The sequence below is a fragment of the Lissotriton helveticus genome, chromosome 2_1 (assembly GCF_964261635.1).
Source record: "Lissotriton helveticus chromosome 2_1, aLisHel1.1, whole genome shotgun sequence".
Taxonomy (NCBI): domain Eukaryota; kingdom Metazoa; phylum Chordata; class Amphibia; order Caudata; family Salamandridae; genus Lissotriton; species Lissotriton helveticus.
This window is the reverse complement of record NC_136059.1, coordinates 736791243-736815804: the sequence shown is the minus strand read 5'-3', so window position 1 is coordinate 736815804 and position 24562 is coordinate 736791243. Positions and strand designations below refer to the sequence as shown.

At 47.1% G+C, this 24562-nt stretch overlaps 1 protein-coding gene across 5 annotated transcripts in view; it reads right to left on the bottom strand.

Annotated features, from left to right (window-relative positions):
• Nucleotides 1-24562, bottom strand: part of PPIP5K2 (diphosphoinositol pentakisphosphate kinase 2) — a 1596028-nt gene that overhangs the window by 656384 nt on the left and 915082 nt on the right. For all 5 annotated transcript variants that reach the window (XM_078675453.1, XM_078675448.1, XM_078675449.1 and 2 more), the window contains exon 21: nt 18828-18942. In XM_078675453.1, the coding sequence (XP_078531579.1) occupies nt 18828-18942 (115 nt within the window). The remainder of the gene's footprint in view (nt 1-18827; nt 18943-24562) is intronic.

Here is a 24562-nt window from a genome sequence, read left to right as displayed (position 1 = left end):
ACTTTAATGAACCCGTCTGTACCTCTGTCCATTTTTTCACTTTTCCCGTCTGTGCATAACACATTTTTTTCCGACATTTTATCCGGTCTGTGCAATGCTTAACATCGCATTAACGTTTATCCTTCCAATCATACATCCATCCTTCACCCATCCGCCCTTCAATCCATCCACCAATCCATCCACCCATCCATCCATCCACCCATCATTCATCCACCCACCCACCATTCATCCACCCACCTTTTCACACATCCATCCATCATTCATCCATGCAACTTTTTATCCATCCACGCATCCACCCTTTCATCCTTCCATCCATACACCCATCTTTCATCCATCCACTCTTCCATCCATCCACCCATCATTCATCCACCCACCTTTTCACACATCCATCCACCCATCATTCATCCACCCACCTTTTCACACATCCATGCAACCTTTTATCCATCCATCCATCCTTTCACACACATCCTCCATCCATCATGCCTCTGCATTAACGTTTACCATCAGAATAACATCACGCACATTAATGAACCTGTCTGTGCCTCTGTCCATTTTTTCACTTTTCCCGTCTGTGCATGACACATTTTTTTCCCGTCTGTGCATAACACATATTTTCCCGTCTGCAGAACAATATCTCGCACTTTAATGAACCCGTCTGTGCGCGTCTCTTTCCATTTTTTCACTTTCCCGCTCGTCTGTGCAATAATAAAGAATGCTATTATAATAAGCAATGCTTAACGTCGCATTAACGTCTGTGCAATGCTTAACATTCTGTGCGCGTCTCTTTCCATTGTTTCATTTTCCCACCCATCTGTGCATACATTTTTTCCGAAATTTTTTCCTGTCTGTGCAAAGCTTAACATTGCATTAACGTTTACATCTCGCAATAATGTTTACATCGTAAAGGTGCATTGTTCTGGCTTACGTTGGTATGCCTTACGATGTAAACGTTAAAGCGTTGCTGTGCCTACGATGTAAACGTTATTTCGATGTCCTAATTGCGTTGTAATGTCATCGCAAAGTGATCACTTTGTTGTGATGGGTGTTCCGCCGCCAGCGCGCCAGGGCGGCGTCTAAGTAAACTTACACTACGTCTGTCAGGATTTACCAGGGCGCCTACCTAATAGGGTTAATGACTACATCTCCCAGAAGTCCTGGATGTGGGAGTATCACTATTTAAAGATGGGTGGGACTGATCATCACTGTTCGTGATTTTGTAACTGACAGTGAGTTGAACTTTGCCACTCGTTCCTGTGAAGCGCTTTTCTGTAGTTCCATGGGAAGCGCTAGCTGTTTTGGCAATTACTTTTGGCGTGTGGAGGAGCCGCGCCTTTGCCCTAATCCGTGTAGGTTTCCATTACTACGGCCGGCAGACTCGGTGCTTCCGCGGCAGGGATTCCGGTGCGTCTCTGAAGCTGCAGCGGTATGCAGCGTGTCCGGGCTGGTGCTGCTTGGTAAAGCGGCTGGAGGAGACATAAGCCTAGGAGAAACGGCTTATCCTTGGGAGCGGACCTTTCAGAGAACATCCTAAAGTTCCTGTAAGTTACTGGGAGTGCGTGATTTAACGCGCTGCCTGAGTATTCTCTTGCTGCATTATCAAAGTGTAAAAGAGACAGTTCTCTTAGTAGTTTGACATTCACGGCTGTGTTAGTTGTATCGTGTTATTTGGCCATAGAGAGCGGAGCGTAGTGGGGGGGGATTCCCTACACGTTACCGCTACGAAGAAAGTCACTAGTGACACTGGATATTAAGTGCCAAAGCGGAAGGTAGTGGGGATCTACACCTTGCCGTGTTTGGAATCAGATCACTTGGGAACCTGTTGTTATTGGCCTAAAGAGCGGAAGACAGTAGTAGGAGGCTACGTCTTGCCGTGTCTGGATTGGAACATTTTTGTTTACTTTTAAAGAGACACAGTGCCCGTCACCTTTAGTTTTCTTTGGAATCACTTGGGATCTTGGTGTGCAAAAGATTCAACTTATGAATACTACCTGAAACAAGGAGGGGTGCGTTACAGAAGAAAAGATTGAATTCTCATATGTGTTTAAAAGTGTTTCAAGAGTATAACCTGCTTTTTGTATTATTTAGGGACCAGAGGTTCGGATATCTTCTATATGTTACAGGGAAGAGGTGGATCTCACTGAATACATAAAGGTGATTCTTAAGGTTCTATTTAGCGAGAATGAAATGAGTGTAGGTTTACATTGTGGATGTCTTTAACCTGGTGTGTTTTTTCTTATCTTTCAGCTATCCCTTCCCTGCAGTCCCCTTCCGTCCCCTCCCTTGTTTCTTTATTTTCCCTCACCCTATCACTCGAACACACTGTGTTATATACAACAGTGTGTTGGTGAGGTCGGGAGGTGGAGCCCTATTGCTACAACCGGATCCTGCAGCGTGGAACCTGACAACGTCATCCCGGCGACCACGATGCTGACGATGAAAGCAGAGTCAACTGACGTCACCTACTGACGCGCAGGGGTACTGCTGACGAAAAACTTTCCGGATACAGTCTAACGCCTGTGGGATATTCTAAGGTAAGGAATCTATAACTAACAATTTCTTTCAGATAGGCAATACAAAGCCCATCAATTTTTCAGAGAAAGAAAATGCAGAGTTGCTCTAATTGGCTAATTAACTGAACATATGACTTTGGATTATGTGTACTGTGTTTATGTTTTTAAATAAATGTCAATAGAAATAGCTGTAATGCAAATGGAGAAAAAAAATCGAACAATAAATGTAGCTATATTTTGTTTTTGTGGTAAATAAGGGTATTGGAAGTGATCCAAGTTTCAGCAAAGGTGTGAATCCATTACTATACCTCATCGGGTTGCGTGCCTACTCCTAAGATCTATGTAAATCCAAAATCTGACCCTCCAGGTTTTCGTCAAACAAGGAGTGGTGAAAGTGGTGCCCTGGCAGGGGTTCATACAAAGATGTTAGAACATCCCAGTGAGAAATACGACCCCTTCCCATGAGGTTACGATTGGAGCTGTGCTTCCGTAGAGATGTAGAAACTTTAAGCATGCCTATTTCAAAGTGGAGTGTTCTGCTAAAACAGGTTCCTTTGATTTAATGCTGAAAAGGAATGATTACGAGTATAATAAAGTGCCGTTAAAATTCAATTTTTGTGCTTCAAAATTTGCAACTCTATGCCGCAATATCCTGGGGGATGTTGTTTAAAATTATACTTCACAAACATTTTGTTTGGCGCCAACCCAGACCATTCCAGGCACTGAAGCACTGCATAGTAGAAAGTATGTTGCAAAATGTTGGGAATTGAAAAGAAATATATGCAATACTGGAGGATTACAGTTAAATAAAGTGCATAAATGGTTATCATTTAATGCAGAGGTAATCAGTTTAAGACTGAGATACAGGAATATGCAAGAGCAAATAAATATCAATATGAATTAGCATGCATACATCAGAGGCACTCTGTAGTTTTATTGAAATTGTTAAATCTACACAAATTCTATCTTTAGCCCATTGAACGTCAATCTAACTTGGTTGCTATTTATTTTATTTATTTATAAACAATGCAAGGACATACGCTTCTTTTCTAATGGTGAGGTCCATTACAAAATGCATGCTATAGACAGCTGATAAATGTTTGATATGTGGAAAATGAATAAGTAGTCCATAATACCTCTTAAAAATAGGCATAATACTATTGAATAAAAAGGCGAGATAGTACATCTTAACAAGTTACTTACTTTCAGTGACCTCTCTTGCGGGTGGGGACTCCATCTAACTACAGATTCCTTCCAATTAGAATATTCCCAGGCCCCATACTGGATTGGGAAAACTCTAAAAGCAGTGCTCCTGTGCGCCGGTAGGTGGCATCGCGCGACTCTACATCAACTCCATTCCGCTGCAGAGGTGACGAACAAGCCATTTATAAGTGCTACTCGTACGAGCTGACGTCAGTTTCTTTTGGAAGGTTGTCAGTGTCCTTAAACAGGGAGCCCATCAGCAAATCAAAGGACCAGTGTAAGGATTCCTAAAGCACAAGTTACTACTTGTGTAACGATATATCTGTAAGAGACATTAGTTAGTGATAGATTCCTTACCTTAGAATATTTCCCAGGCGTCAGACTGGATCAGGAAAGTTTTCTGCTTAGCAGTACCCCTGCACGCCGGTAGGTGGCGTTGTGCGGCTCCGCGTCAGTCACTGGTGACCTGAACGCCGAGATTACGTCACAGAGACTACTTAGGTGCCATCCATGCGCGCTGTCGTCAGTTCTGTACACTACCTCCCGCGCCGAAACGCAGAGCCATGCAAGAGATTGACCACTGGTGCATAAAACTAGGGCCCTAAAAAGGGGATGACCTTAACCCTAGTAATCAGTTCACAGAACGGGGAGGATGGGTGGGGCGGTAAGGAATCTATCACTAACTAATGTCTCTTACAGATATATCGTTACACAAGTAGTAACTCGTGCATCTGAAAGAGACACGTTAGTGATAGATTCCTTACCTTAGAATAGATACCCCAGCAATACCAACCCCGGTGGTGGGTCTGCGAACAGGATTACACCAAAAAGTCATGGAGCACAGAATGGCCAAAGAAGCCGTCTCTTCAGGCCTGACTGTCAAGGCAGTAGTGTTTGGTAGACGTGTGCAGCGAGGCCCACGTAGCTGCCTGACAAATGTCCTGCAAGGGAACGCTGCGTCTCAAGGCAGTAGTGGCTGCAATCGCCCTGGTTGAATGGGCACGCACCCCCACAGGAGGCTCTTCTTGGCCAAGGAGTAACAAGCTTTAATGCACAGAACTCCTCACTGGGAAATGGTTCGTTTGTGCACAGCCCGACCTTTTTTGGCACCCACATAGCCAACAAAGAGCTGATGATACACCGGAACCGTTGTGTACGCTGCAGATAGAAAGCAAGCGCACGTTTTGGGTCCAGCCGGTGGAGCCTCTCCTCTTCCCTGGAAGGATGCGGAGGCGGAAAGAAGGTGCGCAATATGGTGGTCTGCCTGATGTGGAAGGGAGTGACAACCTTTGGCAAAAAAAAAAAAAAAGGACGGGTCCTCAAAACCACCTTGTCCGGATGAACAGAAAGGAAAGGAGGTTTAGAAGAAAGAGCGTGGAGCTCACTCACTCTTCTGGCAGAGGTGATAGCTACAAGGAAAGCCGTCTTCAAAGTAAGAAGACGTAAAGGAAAGTTATGAAGAGGCTCGAAGGGAGCGCACATAAGAAAAGTCAAGACCAAATTTAAGTCCCATTGAGGCATTATGAAAGGCACGGAAGGGAACTTGTGTGTAATGCCTTTAACGAAACGGTTAACAACCAAAGACTTAAAAAGAGAAGGCTGATCAGGAAGCATCAGGAAGGCGGAAACGGCAGAAAGATAACCTTTGATAGTGCCCAGAGCAGAGCCCTACTGGGCTAAAGACAGAAGAAACAGAAGAACATCAGAAAGAGGGCCGAAGGGGGATATACAGCTTTTGCTGTGCACCATGCCACAAATCTGTTCCATCGGCAGGCGTATACCGTTTTAGTGGAGGGACGCCTGGCTGCCAGAATGACATCACAGACTTCGTGAGGAAGATCAAAAGGTGTCAACTGAAGCCGCTCAATCTCCATGCATGGAGGTGGAGGCTGGACAGGTTCGGGTGGAGGACCGCCCTCTGCGGCTGCAACAGAAGACACTCCCGAAGAGGCAGACGGATCGGGGAATCGATGCTCATACTTAGTAGCTCAGGATACCAAACTCTTCAAGCCCAGTTTGTCTGCTCCGGCGTTCTGAGAACCTGCCAGGTGTTGAACCACCAAGGTAATGCCTTGATGTTCCACCCATGTCCAGAGGCGCAGAGCCTCCTGACAAAGGGTCCAGGACCCCAACCCGCCCTGTTTGTTGCAATACCACATGGCGGTGGTGTTGTCCGTGAACACCTGCACTACACTTCCCCGAACAGAGGGAAGAAATGCCATCAGTGCAAGCCGGATCGCCCGCAGCTCCAGAAGGTTGATATGGAGCCGGGACTCCGCCGGAGACCAGAGGCTTCTGATCTCCGCCTCTCCATGTGGTCTCCCCATCCCAGGAGGGTGGCATCCATCACCACTGTGTGCTCTGGTTGGGGAAGGGAGAGGGATCTGCCACTGACCCAATCGCGGTTCGCGAGCCACCACTGTAACTGTCGTGCAGCGCCCTCCGAGATCTAGACGTGATCGGACAGGTTTCCCTGATGCTGTGCCCACTGGAACTTCAGGTACCACTGAAGAGCCCGCATAAGCCATCTGGCATGCGTCACCAGCAGGATGCAGGGGGCCATCAGGCCCAGAATCCGGAGTGTCATCCTGACTGAAACCCGGGATAGAGGCTTAAAGAGCGGAATCATAGTCTGAATATCCCGGACTCGCTGCCCGGAAGGATAAACCCGAAACAGCATTGAATCCAGAACCGCTCCGATGAAAGGGAGTGTTTGAGAGGGTCTCAGGTGCGACTTCGGCACATTGATGGAGAACCCCAGCCAATGCAGGAGGTCGGCTGTAGTCTGAAGGTGGGAGGCGACTGCCTGGGGCGAGTACGCCTTCAACATCCAGTCGTCGAGGCAGGGGTAGACTGACACCCCTGACCTGTGCAGATGAGCTGCGACCACCGCCATCACTTTTGTGAACACCCGAGGGGCGCTGGGAAGGCTGAAGGGGAGCACGGCAAACTGAAAATGCTTCTGGCCTACCATGAACCGCAGTAACGCCGGTGGGCCGGCAGGACATTGATGTAAAAATAAGTGTCCTGCAAGTCCAACGCTACCATCCAGTCTCCAGGGCAGTCAGGACCAGAGTCAGTATCTTGAACTTCTCCTTCCGGAGGAAGCGATTGATGTCCCGGAGGTCCAAGATGGGGCGCAAGCCCCCCTTTTCCTTCTTGGGAACCAGAAAGTAGTGGGAATAACAACCACTCCCTACTTCCTGATCGGGCACGTACTCAATGGCCGCCTTGGCCAGGAGGCCCGAGACTTCCTGACGGAGAAGAGCCAAATGAGCCCCTGACATGCGGTGGTACCGGGGTGGCATGGCTGGAGGGGAGGACAGAAAGGGGAACGAGTAACCTTGGCAGATTATCTGCAGCACCCACTTGTCCGATGTGATTTCGCGCCAGTGGCGGAGGTGGTGACGGACCCTGCCCCCTACCGGCGTGAGGTGCCCCCTGAAGCTCGGATTAGGAAGGCTTGGAGGTGGAAGTAGCGGGTGGAGGTAGACTGACCCGCCCGCTGGTTACCCGACCCACCCCTGCGGAAGCCACGTCGGCAGCCAAGGGGAGGCAGGTTCTGCGCAGGTTTTGTGGAGGAGCGCGCTTGGGCCTTCTTACCATGGCTACAAAAGGAACGAAACCCAGGCATGGCAGGGCTGTTCGTGGAAAGACCCAAAGACTTGGCCGTGACCCGTAAGTCTTTAAAGCGCTCCAGGGCATTGTCAGCCTTGTCGCCAAAGAGGCGAGAGCCATCAAAGGGCATGTCCATGAGCAAGCTCTGGACATCAAGCGAGTTCCCGGTAGACCGCAACCAGGCATGGTGCCTCAACACTACAGTCGTGGAAATCGCCCTGCCCAAGGAATCAGCCGTGTCCAGACCACACCTGATGGCAAACTTCGCCGCATCCTTGCCCACCGCAATCGCTTGGGAAAACACGGCCTGGACCTCTTCAGAACACTGAGGCTGGACCTCTGCTACCGAATCCCACACGGCATGGGAGTAATGGACCAATAAGCAGGCGGTATTAACCGACCGCAACCCCAAGCTGGCCGAGGAGTAAAACATCTTGCCATATTGGTCCAGCTTCTTAGAGTCCTTATCCAGCGGAGCCATGGGAAAGGCACTCCGTGAAGTCGAGGCCTGAATGACCAGGCTCTCAGGCGTGGGGTGAGTGGTCAAGAAGGCAGGGTCACCAGGCACCGGGCGATGACGCCTAGCGACGTTCTTATCCACCAGTGCCCCCGAGGCCGGCCGCAACCAAGTGCCCAAAAGGACTTCGGTAAGGGCCTCATTGAAAGGGAGCAGCGGTTCCGACGATGTAGACGCCGTTTGGAGCACCTCCGTAAGGAGGTTGGTCTTCAGGGTCACCGTAGGGAGGTCGAGATGGAGAGCCTCCGCAGCTCGACGCAGCGCCATAGTGTAGGAAGTGCCCTCCTCCATAGTAGGCGGAGGAGGCAAACCCCGGGTCAGAAGACACATCAAGTTCACCCGCATCTTGAAGGTCATCCACCCAATCCTGCTCGGAGAGGGGGCAAGCAACGCCGGGAATGGTGCCGGGAGTGGCCGAACGGGAGCCGCATCCCAATGCGGATCCCAGGTTGGTACAAAATGGTCCGAGAACCGGGGAAGGATAAACGGCACCCAGTGTGGCGCCTGTGGCGGTGCTGGGGCCGGGGCCGGAGCCAAGAGAAGCTCCGGGGCCGGAGCCAGCGGTGCTGCACCTTGTGGCGCCGGGGCCGGAGGCGCTGGATCCACTGGCTCTGGGGCCGGTGCCAGAGACAGGGCCAACAGGATCTGGACACGGGACCGCGGGGCCAGCAGGCGCACCGGTGGGAGCCCGAGGCCTAAACAGGCGGTCCATGGCAGCAAGAAACTCTTGCATTCATTCGGGAGTCCACGACGGACCTGGGTATAGCGGGTAGGCCGCGGGACTCCGAGGCTCCGGATGAGACACAGGGGCAGTGCCCCTATCCCCCTCGTCCGCCTCCGAGGAGCGACGGGGGGATGTCTGAGAGCGAACACGCTTCTTTGACTTCATCTTGTGCTTACCGGAATCTGAAGGTGAAGACTTAGAGCCCGAGAAACGACGGCTCCGGTCCTGTGAACAGCCCCTAGACCCGGAGCGGCGGTGATAGGAGTGCCGGACCTCCAGCAACTTCCGGCGCCGCTCCTGCAAGGCCTTCGGAGTCATGGCACGGCAGTCCCGATAGTTCGGGGAGTCATGGTTGGTCTCCAGGCAGTAGAGGCAGATGGGGGTCCGCCACCGACATAGAACGGCGGCACGACCCACATGACTTGAAGCCGGGCATCCCTACGTGCACCAGGAGACAAGAGGAGACAAAGGTCTCAAAAAAGTGGTCAAAAATTGACCGAGGTACGTGCTCAATCCTGGTCTGCGCTTTCGGCACGGAAAAAGAAAGAACTGACGTCAGCGCGCATGGGTGGTGCCTAAGTAGTCTCTGTGATGTCATCTCGGCGCTCACGTCGCCAGTGACGGACGCGGAGCTGCACGACGCCACCTACTGGCACGCATGGGGTACTGCTAAGCAGAAAACCTTCAGGATCCAGTTTGACACCTGCGGAATATTCTAAAGTAAGGAATCTATCACTAACGTGTCTCTTTCAGATAAAGGAGCTTTTTTAGATGGAAACTGAGGCCTTTCCATAGAACCAAGAGTTGGCGGGTTGGTGATGATTTTCAGTTAGATAAAAGTATCCACCAGAAAGAGAGCTACCAAAGCTATGCAACTTGTTCTGATGGATTTTTCTAACCCCTGATTCCTCGCCTTATGAATAGATACCAAAACAGTACCTTTCAAGGTGGGAGGCTGCGGAATGGCTCGAACCAAATAGTCCTGCAGGATCGAATGGGCAAGATGACCATCCAGACAGACCGGACTGTCAAGATAGTAGTGCTATGTGAATATGAGCACTGATGCCAATGTAGACGCATGACAGATATCTAGGACATGTCCTCTGCGTGCCCAACCAGTTATAGAGGCCTTGGGCCTGGTGAAATGAGCCTTCAGAGCTTCTGGAGGCTTCTGTAAAGCCAATGTATAGACAATCCCGCCTTTGCACCAGAGAACGCCACAAAGAGCTGATCGTACACCTGATGTTCCTTGGTTTCAATAATGTAAAAACTCAGTGCTCTTTTGGGTTCCGAGCAATGGAGTCTCTCTTTCTCTTCTGGGGGAAGGAGGTGGAGCATAGGTCAGCAGAGTGATGGCTTGACCGAAGGAAAAAAGGTGTCACCAACTTCAGTAGGAACGCAGCTTAAGCCTTTAACACCACTTTGTCCAAGAAAAAAGTTGTATAAAGAGGATGGACAGAGAGGGCCTGAGGCTCAGTAACCCAGCATGCAGGTGTTATCCCAACCAGAAAGATCACTTTCAAGGTGAGGAGGCACAATGGACAACTGTACACTGGCTCGAAAGGGGTACCAATGAGAAAAGTGAGAAACAGATTTAAGTCTCACTGTGGCATTACAAAGGGCCTAGATGGAAATATGATACAAGCCTTTAAAGAAATGAATCATAACCACAGGAGAACTCATCTGGCAAACGTAAAATGTCTGAAAGAGACATCACAACGCCTTTAAAAGTCCTCCCGGCATGTCCTTAGTGGGCTATAAACAAAACAAATAATACATTTCACAGTTTTGCCTGCAACGGGTCTCTCTGGAGGGTACCGCAACAAGCCACAAATTATTCTGATGCCCAGCATACACAGTGTAGGAGGCTGGCTTAGTATACCGTGCACTAATTTAAGTGAAGCACCTTGAACAAATCCAGACGACCTTTATGGTGATTTTAGTGGTCTTAGACAGCCATAGAAAGCTCTCTAATTGGTAGCTGTGGAGAGCAGCCTTCAGGAGTGTTAAGTAGCTCGTTCCACCAGAACTAACCATATAGTGTAGGTTAAACAAAAAAGAACCAAACAGTGTAGTTATAAAAATAAGTTTATTTATTTTACACACACTAACAAATTGGTATATCTCCTGCCCGGAGATATCAAGACAATAGATACAGTACCTCAATTGTAAACAGGTAAGCACAAATACACAGTGGTCTCCAGGGGGAAACCAAACCATATACTAAAGAAGTGGATTGTGAACTGCGACCGAAGTCCGGACTTGGACCAGGAGTCTCAGAAGAGCTGGGGACACAAGGAACCACTCGAAATAAGTGCCCAGGTACCCTACGGAGGCTATGTGCAGAGTGGAAACACAGCTGCATAATCAGTGCAAGTCAACTGGAAGTCACTGTTGCAGTTTTCAAGAAGGACCCTTTCCAGTGAGCCCTGGAGAAACCCAGTGGAAGACAGAAGGTTGGAGAGTTGACTCACCTGTGGATACCCCAAGAACCAGAATAAATACACAAAGGAAGCAGGTTGCCTAAGTGCGAAGTGACGTCAGAAACCAGCGTAGACCACAATGGAGGACTTCTGGAAAGAGGCAGCTGGCGAAGAAGGTGAAAGAGTCTGGTGGACTCCGAGGATGGATTCTTGAAGAGAAGAACCTGCAAGCAGAGGCGACAGAGTCTAGCCATTTTCAGGTGACCAGGAGGCACGGAAAAACAATGACCACAGATGACGGAAGAGCCAGGAGTGATGACGGTGACCCTGTTACTGCTGCTGTGAGGACCAATCAACGCTCTGGAAGACCAGGAGCTGTTTAAGGGCTGTCTCACATTGGAGGTCAAGAACCAGGGGGTCACTGTCTGGCAGGAGCACTAACAAGCCTTGGCAACAGCAACAGACGTGGTAAACGAAAAAGGTGCAACGTTGGGACCAGCAAGGTCAAAGGGACTCACCAATTGCAGAAGAGTCACAGCAGGCCTGAGCAAGCAGGGGAGTCTACTGAAGCCAAATAAAACCCTGGAGAGGACCCACAGGCCGAAGGCACAGAAGTCGCAAGAGTACCTCGAGCAGCTCACCAAAGATTCAGGCCCACGGTGCAGAGGATGCGGTGAGGATGAAAATCTTGGCAGGAAGAGATGCTGGAGGCTGGAGCTTCTTGTAGACCGAAGATCTCTGGAGTACAGAGCCAACAAGCCTTCGCAAGGGCAAGTCAGCATTGTACACAGGGGTTCTGTTCCAGCCGTCCTGATGAGGGATACTGGCCTCAAACTTGCTGAGAGGGTAGGTCAGGCCTCGAGGAGTTGCAGAACCACCACCAGTGTTGCTGAGCCTGTCAGAGTCTGCGGGACGTAAGGAGCAGCAGACCGGTGAGCTATGTTGTGGGGCCTGCAGAAGCAAGGGAGTGACTCCTTCACTCCAAGGGAGATGCCTTCAGGAGTCTTTGAGGCCCACAGGCTTGGAGAGGTACATGGATGAAACACGGAACAGACGACAAAGACTACTTGCAGAACAGCAAGATCAGGATCAGTAGGAATGCTCCTAGGTGCAGTCTCAGTTCCAAGTGCCTAGACGGTCGAATTGGAAATGGTTTCATATTTGAAACTTGTCCCACAACGTATCTGAAGAGCCACCAACATGTAAGCCCTTCAGTACCCTCAGGAAAGGGTTGGGACGATACAAGGGACCCTCCCAGAGGAGGGGCTGGACAGAGGCGAGGATATGTCTATGTCCTTTTTTCCAGATTTGCGTCAAAGCGGAAGCCTAGGGCTCCTTGAACTGGCTCAAACTGGAGTATGCAAGGAGGGCACCAAATGTGCCCTTCAAAGCAGTCTGGTGACAATGGCAAGCCCACCACCCCAGCCCAATACACTAAGTCCTGTCTGGGAGGTGGGCACACCTCCCTTTGACAGAAAACCTATTGTTCTACCTTCCCCTCCCGAGCTTGGCTAAGCAGCAGGAGTGCAGAATCGTGTCTGGGGTCGGCAGGAGCACTAGCTTCCTGGCAGACCATGGAAGGCTGTTACAGGGAGTACTGGATGCTTCCCCGAGGAGCCCGCAATGCATGGAATCATAACACTAACACTGGTAATGGTGTTGGGGTATGATTCAATATCTTTTATACCAAACATGCCCAGATTCGGCACACCCAATATATAGTTTGCCATCGCGTAATGGCGCCTGGCCACTATATGTATCAAAATGGCTGACCGCACTTACAAAGCCTAGAGAATTGACTCTGGGGTTTGAAGGGGGTGCCCCACTCATGCTAGGCACCCTCAGCCCTTATAACCTAGCACCCTGCCTGCAGGATTGAAAGGTAATCCTTAGGGGTGACTTACAGTTTTTAAGTTGAGCTACCTCAGATATAAGGAAACTTATATCTGTCGTAAGAGGTGTTAGCATCGACTCACACAGGCTTCATTGGCAGGCCTGTAGTCACAGTTTGAGTGGTATCTCATGGTTGGCATTATTCATGCAGTAGCCAATGGGAGACCCCTGGTGTAACTATGCCCTGGGTACCTTTGTACCATATACTAGGGACTTGCATGGGTACACCAGCAGCCAATTGGGAAAGTACCAAAGTATTTGCCAATGTGAAATTTAGGGAGAAAGCACAGTAACTGGGGTCCTATTTTGCAGGATCCCAAACAGACTAGTCATAAAACAGAATAACACCAGCAAAAAGTGAGAATAACTATGAAAGTAGATCCTACTTTCCGACACCTGGGGGCAATTCAAAAGTTAAGGAGTCTGCGTCTAGGTGTCTCTATCAGATGTCCCCCACCGACTGCTTGGTCTTGGAGCAGTGAGGATCCAACCCAGACTCTCACTTTTGGTGTTTGGTGCAGGGAGTCGGGTAAACCGGGGGTTGTTGCTGCACTGCTTCAGTTGGTCCTGATGTCTTCACACTCTGTGGGGAAACAGATCTGACCTTCCAGAGCATGAGTACCTTCTCATGGTCGTCTGCGGCGTCAGTCAGGCCAGGGAGATGCAAGGCAGTGGACCGGTCTGTGCTTGTTGGTACCTGTAGGTTGCAGGAGAGTAGCTCCTCTACTCCAAGGAAGACTGTAGGCGATTTTCGATGTGCTGGCAGGCTATTCAAGGCTTTGGCAGTTCTCCAGCGTATAGGACAAGTCACTCTAACACAACTGTCGAGAGAGGGCTGAGGACGGGCAGAGTATTGAACTGAATAAAACAGCTCTGCTGCATTTCTCGAGGCAGCGACTCTTTTTTGTGCTACTTCTCTTAATCCATCGAATCAGAGTTCTTGTCTCTTAGTTCCCAGGCCCAAGGTTCCAGGGGTACCACTTACTAGGGACTTTCAAGGATCCTAAAGGGGTGCCAACTGTGAAGCAATCATACAATTCAGGGAAAGAACACTGGTAATGGGGACCTGGTTATCAGGAACCCATTACACTTTCAGTCGAAATTGCATTAGATAACAGGCAAAAATAAGGGGGGTGGAGTGCTGCAGCAGAGTCCAGCTTCCTATACAGATTATCTAACCACAGATTGCACACCTACTGCACTTCCCTAGCTGCCTGACTAGAACTGTTAAATTTTCAGAGCAACTCTCTAACATGCCATTAGGTGGCATTGTGAGCTCAGTTTCTGGCCCGCCCCGCCAAACGTGATGTCGGGGCCACTGTATGTGTACTACCTATGCGCGTTGATGCAAGTTTCTTTCCGATCTTTTGCAGAGCAGTCACACATGGAGACATAGAAATCAGAATACGCCAGAGTAAAGTCCTCTAATTTTGGGACGTGCAGGTAGAAATATCCATCAGAAGAGTCCATTCCACTGAACGGGGAAGAGGAATGGTTGGTGAGTAATCAGCTGTTAAAGTAAAGGCATTACCAAAAGGTAAGTACCTTGTTCTTCTTATGGATTATACTAACCACAGAGTCCTCACAGTAGCACCCCAGGTGGTGGATCTGTAGAATGACTCAGAGCAGGAAATCCAATGAGACAGATCAGGTGAAGTGTCCATCCTGCCAGACCTGGATGTTGAGGCAATAGAGCTTTGTGAACATGTGGCAATAGAGCTTTGTGAACATGTGGAGGGACGCACAGGTAGGTAGCTGGCACAGGTCAAGACAATCGGTACTCACAAAAATTTTCCCAGGGGCCACAAAGTTTGGTCTCTCAAAGTTTTGGCGGCACGGTAGGTTTAGGGGAAGCGAAGCTTATACATATAGTGTCTGATATGCACAATGTGAAACCAGAATCTTAGGAAGAATCTCGGAAACTCCACTTAACAAAATTGTGCTATCCTAGTCAATTTCATTATTTCACTTTTTCTCCAATATCATATATGAGGACCTCGAAATACATGCCTTGAGCAAGGGGGCTGTAGAAAACCAACTCTTTTGCTTGATTTAATAAACTACAATGCTGTTCATATATAATAGAAACCCAAGCCACTCACAGAGAGCACATCATTATTAATATTCTTATATCAGTGCATTGACAAGTATTTCTTATATCAGTGCATTGAGAAGTATTTTTTTTTAAGTGATAGAACATTCATTCTTCTCCCCAGCCTAACAACAATGCCAATAGTGAACTAAGAGGCAAGTCGGCTGACTGACTTGCCTCTTAGTTCACTATTGGTATTGGTGTCAGGGTGGGGTGAAGAATGAATGATTCTAAAGTCATATTTGGAAACTTAAAAAAAAATACTTCAGTACCAAGGTGAAACAGTTAGCATGTGAATGGATTACACTTTTGAATTTTGAACAGACGTTATCATACTATTACACTTTTGCTGCAAGGGGTCTTTAAAAATGAAGGTATTCTGAAGCTAAGCAGTGCAGGAAACACTAGTTACTTACTTTTTTTAACTTAAATTAACCTTCAAATACATGCTTGCCTGTTTGTTTAACATCTTTATAATGTTAGTGCGGAGTCAAGTAAACAGCAGCTCAGTGCTGTTGTTGATGAGGGGGCCACATGTAAAGGTCAGGAATGCCACATGCGGCCCCCAGGCTGTACTTTGAGTATCACAGTCCAAGACTGTCACACTGTGTGCCAGAGCAGTTGTGGCTGCCTTTGTTCTGGTAGAACTCGCATGCCAGTCTTGTAGGAGTTGCTCTTGGATAGCCCATAGCTAATTTTTATGCATTATACAATCAATTGGGAGAAGGTTCTCTTCGGTAATGCTTTTGCTTTTTTGGCTCCGGATAAGCCCCAAAAAAATGGATTGTCTAATCAATTGTCTCTTGCCCGAATGATGTTAAAAGTGAGGGCACTCTTAGGATCAAGAAAATTGAGCCGCTCCTCTACCTTGGACAGATGAAATAAGGAGTATCAAGACAGCAGAGTAATGGATTGCCCTATGTGGAAGGGGGTGACTACTTTTGGCAAGAAAACCACTTTGTCCACGTCCAAGTCTGTCCACAATGAAATATGTGTAAGGCTGCTGGATGGATAAGGCCTGGAGTTCACTTGCTCATAAAATAGAGGAGACAGCAATGAAGAAAACTGTTGTAACGGTCAAAAAGCTTATAGGACAGCTGTGCATCAGTGTAAAAGGAGTTCACATCAGGTTGGTGTGAACCTAATTGAAGTCCCACTGTGGCATAACAAAAAGGTGTTGACTGGAACATGAGGATCGGCCCCTTCAAGAAAAAAATGACAACCAGTGATCTGAAAAAGGATAGCCGATTGGCCAACCGCAGTAAGGACGAAAGATAACCCTTCACTGGGATAGAAAGACAGACAATAAAATGTCAGACAACTTTGCCTGTAAAGGCTGAATATCACAGGAAGAACACCAGACAACAAACTTCTCCCAGCGTGGTACATATACTGTGTGCTGGAAGGATTTCTGGCTTTTAGGATAACACATATACTTTGAGGAAAAAATAAATCGAGAACCATCATTTGTTACCGCTCAAACTCCACGCATGGAGGTGCAGGTTGTGCAGACTCTGAGGCATGACCCGGCCTAGTTGTTACGACAGGAGGACCTCCCAAAGGACATCTGAAACCGAATTTATGCTAACAGCATGAAGTTCCGGGTGCCACAGTCTCCTTGCCCAGTCCAGAGCCTCTAGGATGACTTGGGCCTGGTCTTTCTTGATCTTTTTCCATACTCTTGCCAGGAAAAGTGGGGGGAAATGGCATAGAGGAGTCCCAAGCCCTAGTCCGAGTGAAAGTCGTCTCTGAGGGAGAACTGCTTTGGGAACTCAAACAATCAAAAGCCTGCACACTATGTGTTTCAGGCAGGGCAAATATATCGAACCAGGAGTGTTCCTACAGTTGGAGGACACCCTCTGCCCCCTCTTAGTGCAACTGTCATTTGTGATCCACTAAGCAACGCCAGCTAAGATTGCCCGCTCTGTCAATTAAAGATCCTGCCAGGTAATGAAAGTCCTCTTATCTCCACCTTTTTCAGATGGGTTACCTAATCCAACCATGATGCATCCATCCAGACCATTAGCTTTTTGTGGGGGGGGTGGGGGAAATGGGGGGGGGGGCTTGATCAGCAACCACTGCAGGTCTTCCGCCATCTTATCCGACACGTGGATGGAATCCAAAAGGGTCCTCAGCCCACGGAAACTTCAGTTCTCACGGAGGAGCCTTCATGTACCACCTGGAGACAAAAAGGCGAAGAAGCCTCAAAGCCGCTCTCACTGACACCCAGGTCAGAGGTTGAAAGGCAAGGGTCTTTGCCTGAATGTCCTGGACTCACTGAGAGGGAAGGAAAGCTTGGAGAAGCCCCATATCCAAGATGGCTTTGATGAAGAGGAGCTGTTGTGAAGGAGTATGGTGTGATTTCCGCACAATTATGGAAAAGGTTAACAATCTCAACAAGTTGGCTCTTGTCTGAAGGTGGTTTATGATTTTTTGAGGTGAGTTTGCCTACAGCAACCAGTCGTCGAAATATGGGAAGGATGTCACTCCCAACCTTTGCAATTGGGCTGCAACCACCACCATCACTTTTGTGAACATACAAGGTGCACTGATAAGGCCAAAGGGGACCACCGAGAACTAAAAGTTCTCTTTGCCTACCTGAAACAGCAGTGTACATTTTAACTTGTCCTTCTGAAGGAAGGAGTTCAGATGGCGAAGATCTAGGATCGGGAGGAGTAAAGGAAATAACAGCCAATCCCTATCTCAGACGCTAAGACCCGCTCTATGACTCCCCTGGACACAAGAGAGGCTGAACTACTCCTAGTAGTATGGACAAATGGTCCTCCATGGAGTGTTGTGGGTGGCATATCCGAGAAATCTGACAGGAAGGGCAGAGACGGACTGTGTTCCACATTCTGGAGCACCCATTGGTCTGATGAGATCCTCCTCCACCCGGGGAGGTGAAAGGTGATATGACCTCTCATTATGCAATTATGTGCTGCCGAAGGTGATTTAAAGCAGTTTTGTAGTAGCTGGGAGAGGAGAGGCTCATGTTTGGGTAGATCGTTAGCCATTTGGGACCTGGATGCGGCCGACCTGATCCACTGCCTATATTTCACAGAACCGAGAGGCCTATTGCATTGCCTCTGTTAACATCCCTCACGAAGCCTCAAAAAGGGTGAGATTGTTTCGAAAATTGGAGGACCGGCAGAGAGAGCCCAAGAAAGCATGCCATTGCCTTCCTGTCTTTATGATGCTCTAGGGTCGAATCCACGTGGTCTCCACAAAGAGGAGTCCCATCAAAGTGCATAATCATCCATGACTGCTGGACGTCACTGGAGAATCCATTGAATTAGATCCAATTGTGGCATCTAAGCACGAGGCTAATGTCTGTTGCTCTACCCAAACAGTTGGTTGTGTCCAAGCCCAATTGAATGGAGTACTTTGCGGTGTCTTGTCTATCTTGAATAAGGCATTGGAGGTTTGGCCTTTCATCATCTGAGACCCTAGGCAAAGCAACAGCCATCATGTCCCATAAAGAGAGAGTGTATCTCCCAATGAGGGAGCTGGTATTGAGGGACATGAGGGCAAGACTGCTCAAAGAGAACATCATTTTGGCAAATGCCTCCATGAATTTAGACTCTCTTCCTAGAGGGTGGTCAGAAATGCATTGGGGTCCAAACAGCTGGAGGTGGCCCGCACCATATTTTCATCTTATTCAACACCAAACAAAATGCCGTAGGACACTACACTCTTCTGAATCATTCAAACAAATCGGTTAAATCTATTTATTACACAATACTCGTCAGTTTCCGATCGCTGGATTGCAGTGGTTCAGTTGTTACTTTCAAATTGAGAAGCACATTCCAATAATGTATCAAAGAATGTGTTGTTACATTCTACTTACATCACATAAGGCACCAAATCGAAGTATTGAGAGTAGAGAATGCACATGGCTTTCACTAGTGAAATATAACCGTGTTCGTACATGTCGTTCAGGAGACATAACCCCTCTGGAGTACCTGCAATAAAACAAAATCACAAATCAAAACATGAGAGAGAAGTATCTGTTCCAGCTAATTTTACTTTTAAATTATATCATGGCCTAAAGTGCTTTATGAATATATGAACAAGTGACTTACCTTTGGTAATACCTTATCTGGTAGAGACATAATCTAGCCGCTGATTTCTTTCCTTTGAATTTCCCAGGCGTCAGACTGGATCCGGAAGATTTTTCTTAGCGCAACACGCTGGTGCGCCGGTAGGTGTCATCGGTCAGTTCGGCGTGATGTCATCGGCGCCCTAGTGACGTCCACATCACCTATATATGCACCACCTTGGCAAGCTGACGTCAGTTACTTTTCACGACTTTCCACGCCAGGAGCACAGAGCCACGAAATGCACTGACATTGGTGTGTTTTTGAACAACAAGGGCCCTGCTGTTGTAATTCTATCTAGGACCCTAATTCAATATTCCTGATGTATGCCCTTATGTGGTTATAATAAATAATATCCTTATAAAGGCATAAGAATCATATCCATATTTAGTCATAGCCCATGCTGTCCAAATTAAGCAAGGCTACTTCCCCAGGCTCCTAGAAAGTACAAGGAGTTCTGTAAACAAACCAAACCTCCAGCAACCTGGGAATTCACCATTGCTTTTGTTTTGATTTCGTCCTAGAACTCCTGTGAGCACTGTAAGAACGGCCAGTTCTTAGTGACATCTTTATTGACGTCTTATGTCCAACCTTACGTCAAACCTGGCACCCTTCAGGTATAAATATACCAACGTTGCCTTAAGCAAACACACGGTGGTTTTGGAGCAGAGCGGCTATCTACTTGCCCGAGAGCCCAGCTGATGCGAGAGCCCACGGACGCCGCCCCTCCCCTTTGACGCACTGAGAGAGACGCTGTCTTTTCTCCTGCCGAGAAATCCAGCTCCGGTGTTTCCAGATACCTTCGCGGGTTAATGGTATATCGAGTCCTGAGAGAGAGAGATAGCAGACCTCCTGCTTTCTAATACCCAGGTACGGAGCTGACGAAACCCTTAAAGAGAATTCTTGATTCAGATTCCTTGGCAAAACCAACTTAACTTAAACTGCTACTTACTTACTCCTTCACACGTATTAGACTTAGGTCAGGTACACCGGGGTAGGCGTATTTAGAAGCACCAGTTGAGTACGTTAGTCAATGTATTTGTGTATGTATATATTTTATCTATTTTAAAGTAACATATGGCTAAGAAACCATATCAATGCTTTTACAGTATTATTTCATAGTACTCCTTTTACTGTACACACTTTACTTTACTCTAAGTATTGCAATTGTGGCAATTCATTTCTCTTGCATGAGAAAGAAGACTGCTCAATAAATAACACCTTTTATTGAAAACGCCCGTCTCTCTTTTCTCTGCACTCTGGTGAAACAAAGTATGCACACTTGACTGAGTGAAATAGCTGTCTATTGTTTTCACACGACTCTAGAGATACACTCTTATTCTGAGGGAGCAAAGTTGTCATGTTTTATGGTTGTCAGAAGCTAATCCCTTCTTGTCTATCCAGGGAAGTTAAATTCCTCCTTGTTTATTCGAGAAATTTTCTAGTGACCTCTGAGCTAGCTGGCAAACCTTAAGTCTAATATAATCAGTAGAGACCTAGTCGACCTCAGTCCTACGTCTACACTGCTGTTTATATTATTCCAATGCGCAGAGCCTATTGGGAATATAGGAACTACACTACATGGCGCCCAACGTTTGTTAAGGCGATAAATCTAACGCAAGACGTTAGAGTAACTCAGTCGTGCTTTTTCACACAGACCCTTTTCCCGTAAATACTCCAAAAGACGTCTGGAGTGGGTAAAAGGTTAAAAATCCGCCGGAACTTAGTAGGAAGAGATTCCTGTGTATAGTTTTTGGTTTAGTCAACGTTGAAGGATACAGTGTTCCAAAATATTGTGCACCTAATCTTTGTTTCCCTTAAACTTGATCTGCAACAAAAAGCTTTCTGTTAGTAAAAATGACGGAAAGTGAAGACGAAAGGGAGGCAGCTACAATAGCAGCTCGACTCCTAGCGGATGACACAAGTCTCCAAGAAAATGACCCGAATGTTATAATCATTCCGGTAAATGTAAGAAAAACTATAACTATTAAACTTATAGAAAATGGACTGACATCATGAGTCATATTCGTGGTAGAGGCCCATGAATATCGGCAGACAGAGGTATTCTACTCATGGATAAACTTTCCAGCAGCAAACGCTGCAACACACAAATTCCACTATTATAAAATAGAGGAACCTCCGGATGAATACACTCCTTTCGAGGAGCTTGACATCCCACTAAATTACCAAGAGCACCTGCTCTGGTTTAAAGGCGCCCTAAAACATAAAGATCACATCACCAGGCTCGGTCCACTAGGTAGACCAGGTGCAACGTGGCCAGTTCTAGCCAGCTACACACCACACCCCGACATTGAAACAATGACAGACCGGGAACTTTTAGCTCAACTAAAACAGCTAATTAAAATACATAGACAATTATTCCAATATGTAATGCGGACGTCAACAGTCCAACCAGCAATTAACATTCCACAGCTGACCCCTCATCAGGGGAAAACAAACAAAATAACACCACAGAACATACAATCCTGTCATGGTAAAACACCCGCAAAATGGGAACAAATTCCATTCTGGTTAGCACAAAAAATCACTCAAAATAGAGGCAGTATTTCCTGATACTACACCTACTGAGAAACACAGAATTCTGACTATCTGTCTTCCAATGGGGATCGCACCACATGTGGAGGACTGTGACACTTGGGGCACAGTCTTTGCTTCCATTTACACAAAAACACATGGTGTTCCGTCCATGCGCGGTAATACCAGATGTGTTAAGACAGATTCAAAATGAATACGGTCCAGAACCTGCTTTAACTCTGGGTATGAAATTACTGAAAGACTTCAAGCAGGTCTCGGCTATATTGTTAGAAAACATAAAAGGAGAAGCAGCATCTGTGGCGATCCGCCAGAAATTGAAAGAAACAGATATAGCAAAACAAACTTTTGAACTTGCCAGAATCATAGAAAAATCCTATGAAGAACTAGGTAGAGATAGTTTGGGTGGGAAACCAGTAACACCCCAACTAACTGAAAATCCTGAAAAAATCTTTATTAAAAATAATGTAAATACTCCAAAAAAGAGTTGGGATGGTAATAAACAATCCACTCACAAAGAAAAAAGATTCCAGTCCAGAGGAAGGTCTCCTCAACGAAGAGAAAGATCTCCTGACCGAGGAAACAAGTCTCCCCAGAGGGAGCCCTCTGAGAAAAGATACAACCTTAGAAATAGGGATAATTTGAAAAAACCTGATAGATATCAAGATATTGATAGACGTCCATCTCGATCTTTTCAGACTTCCTCGCAGAAATCGGAAAGAAGAGGACGGTCAGAACACAGGGAAGAGCACATCAAGTCCAAAGACAAGGAACCTGCTCATCAAGGTAAAAAATTACAATTTCCAAGAAAGAAGGTAGTCAATATCAACAAGAGAGAAAGGGCATGAGTAGGTACTCCTGTACCCCAACCAAATGTAAATTAACAACAAAGGAGTGACTGTGATAAAGGTGCTACCAAACTAAGATAGTGAGGTGTAATGTTATTTCGCTCTGTGCTGCACATGTGATCAATGCTCACACACGTGCATGCGCACAGCGAAATCTATCTATCTCCCTATGCATGCCCAATAGGTCCTCCTCTAAGGATAAGACCTGATGGGCTTTATAGTCACCCAGTTTTAAAAAGAGGGAAAGAACCTTGCTTGTTAGAAGGACCCTCACTCACCACTAGTTGGTGACATGCTTCATCATTGGGTCCCCGCTGGGGTGACCGAATGTCCCCCCAGCGTGCTACGACACCTGATTGCAGCGGAGCAGGATGTGGTGAGTGCAACAGTGCCCAAATTAGGAGGTGACTAAACGTGAATGTGTAAGTGTCTTAAAAAATGCAAAGGTGGTGCCTTTACAAAAAAATTTAATAATGGCCAACCTGCATTAAGTAAAAACAAAGTGGACGGACTACTCAAGGTTCTGAGTTACGGAACCGGAGTCCTAATAAAGATCAAAAGTTGGTCAACATGTTTCTGCTGTAAATTTGCAATTTGCTCAGCATTCGTCAGGACCTACGCAAAAGTCCTCCGGTGGTGTACACGCGCTAAGGCGTACCCTCCCAGGAGGCTCGAAATGTGAAAAATATATACAGTGATAAAGTACCGGATAGTTTCCGTAGTTACCCACTACAATTTTTAGTAGGGATACATCAAAAACTTTCTTAGAGGCATAATCACGCCCCTTCGGTAGAGACAGCGTGGGACTCCTTCACGCGGTGTCTATTTCGGCACCCGCGACTCCCCTCTGTATTTAATGCAGGTTGGCCATTATTAAAGATTTTTGTAAAGGCACAACCTTTGCATTTTTTAAGACACTTACACATTCACGTTTAGTCACCTCCTAATTTGGGCACTGTTGCACTCACCACATCCTGCTTCGCTGCAATTAGGCGTCTTAGCACGCTGGGGGGACATTCGTCACCCCAGCGGGGACCCAATGATGAAGCATGTCACCAACTAGTGGTGAGTGAGGGTCCTTCTAACAAGCAAGGTTCTTTCCCTCTTTTTAACACTGGGTGACTATAAAGCCCATCAGGTCTTATCCTTAGAGGAGGACCTATTGGGCGTGCATAGGGAGATAGATAGATTTCGCTGTGCGCATGCACGTGTGTGAGCATTGATCACATGTGCAGCACAGAGCGAAATAACATTACACCTCACTATCTTAGTTTGGTAGCACCTTTATCACAGTCACTCCTTTGTTGTTAATTTACAAGAAAGAAGGTAGCCAGTATTAAAATAATTAAACATGCCGAGGATACTGAGGACACAGCTGAAAAACGGAGAGTGGGCCCAGACAATGCTAGACAGCGCAGCAGAAGTGACCATAGCTCGCAAGATCTTGATGAATCTTCTGGAGACAGTGGACACGAATGAATACATTCAGGTGGAAACTGCGGATACCAGGGTAAGCGAACCTCATAAAATATACGAGATAACTTTACGTATAGAGGGAGATAAGACCAGGAAAGTAAGAGGTCTCTTTTGGGATAATCTTTCGAAAGGCTATGACATCCTTTTAGCTGAGAAAGACTGGCCACCAGAGTTTGTCAGGGAGTGCCCTCATGGCGAAGAAATGATTATGCCTGCCTTCTCAAATCATATTCCAATTCATAGAAAATATACATATGCAAGAAAATGGGAGGTGGCCCAACCTCCTGCATTATACAAAAATCATGTAGGATGGGATGAGGACTCTCCTCCTCACAAAATCCAGTTAAAATGTCAACCTACTGCACAAAGGCAGTGCCCAATTAAACAAGAAGCTAAAAAACAAGTCAGGGAGATCTTAGATCAACTTGAATACCAGGGGGTGATTGAAACATGCACCTCACAAATGAACAATCCTTTGTGTCCTGTCTCCAAGCCAGGCGATTCATATCGTCTAGTTTTGGACTACAGACACCTTAACTCATGTTGCAAAACATTTGCAGTCCAAAATTCACACAGTGCGGCACTAATGAATAACATTGTGCGCAAAA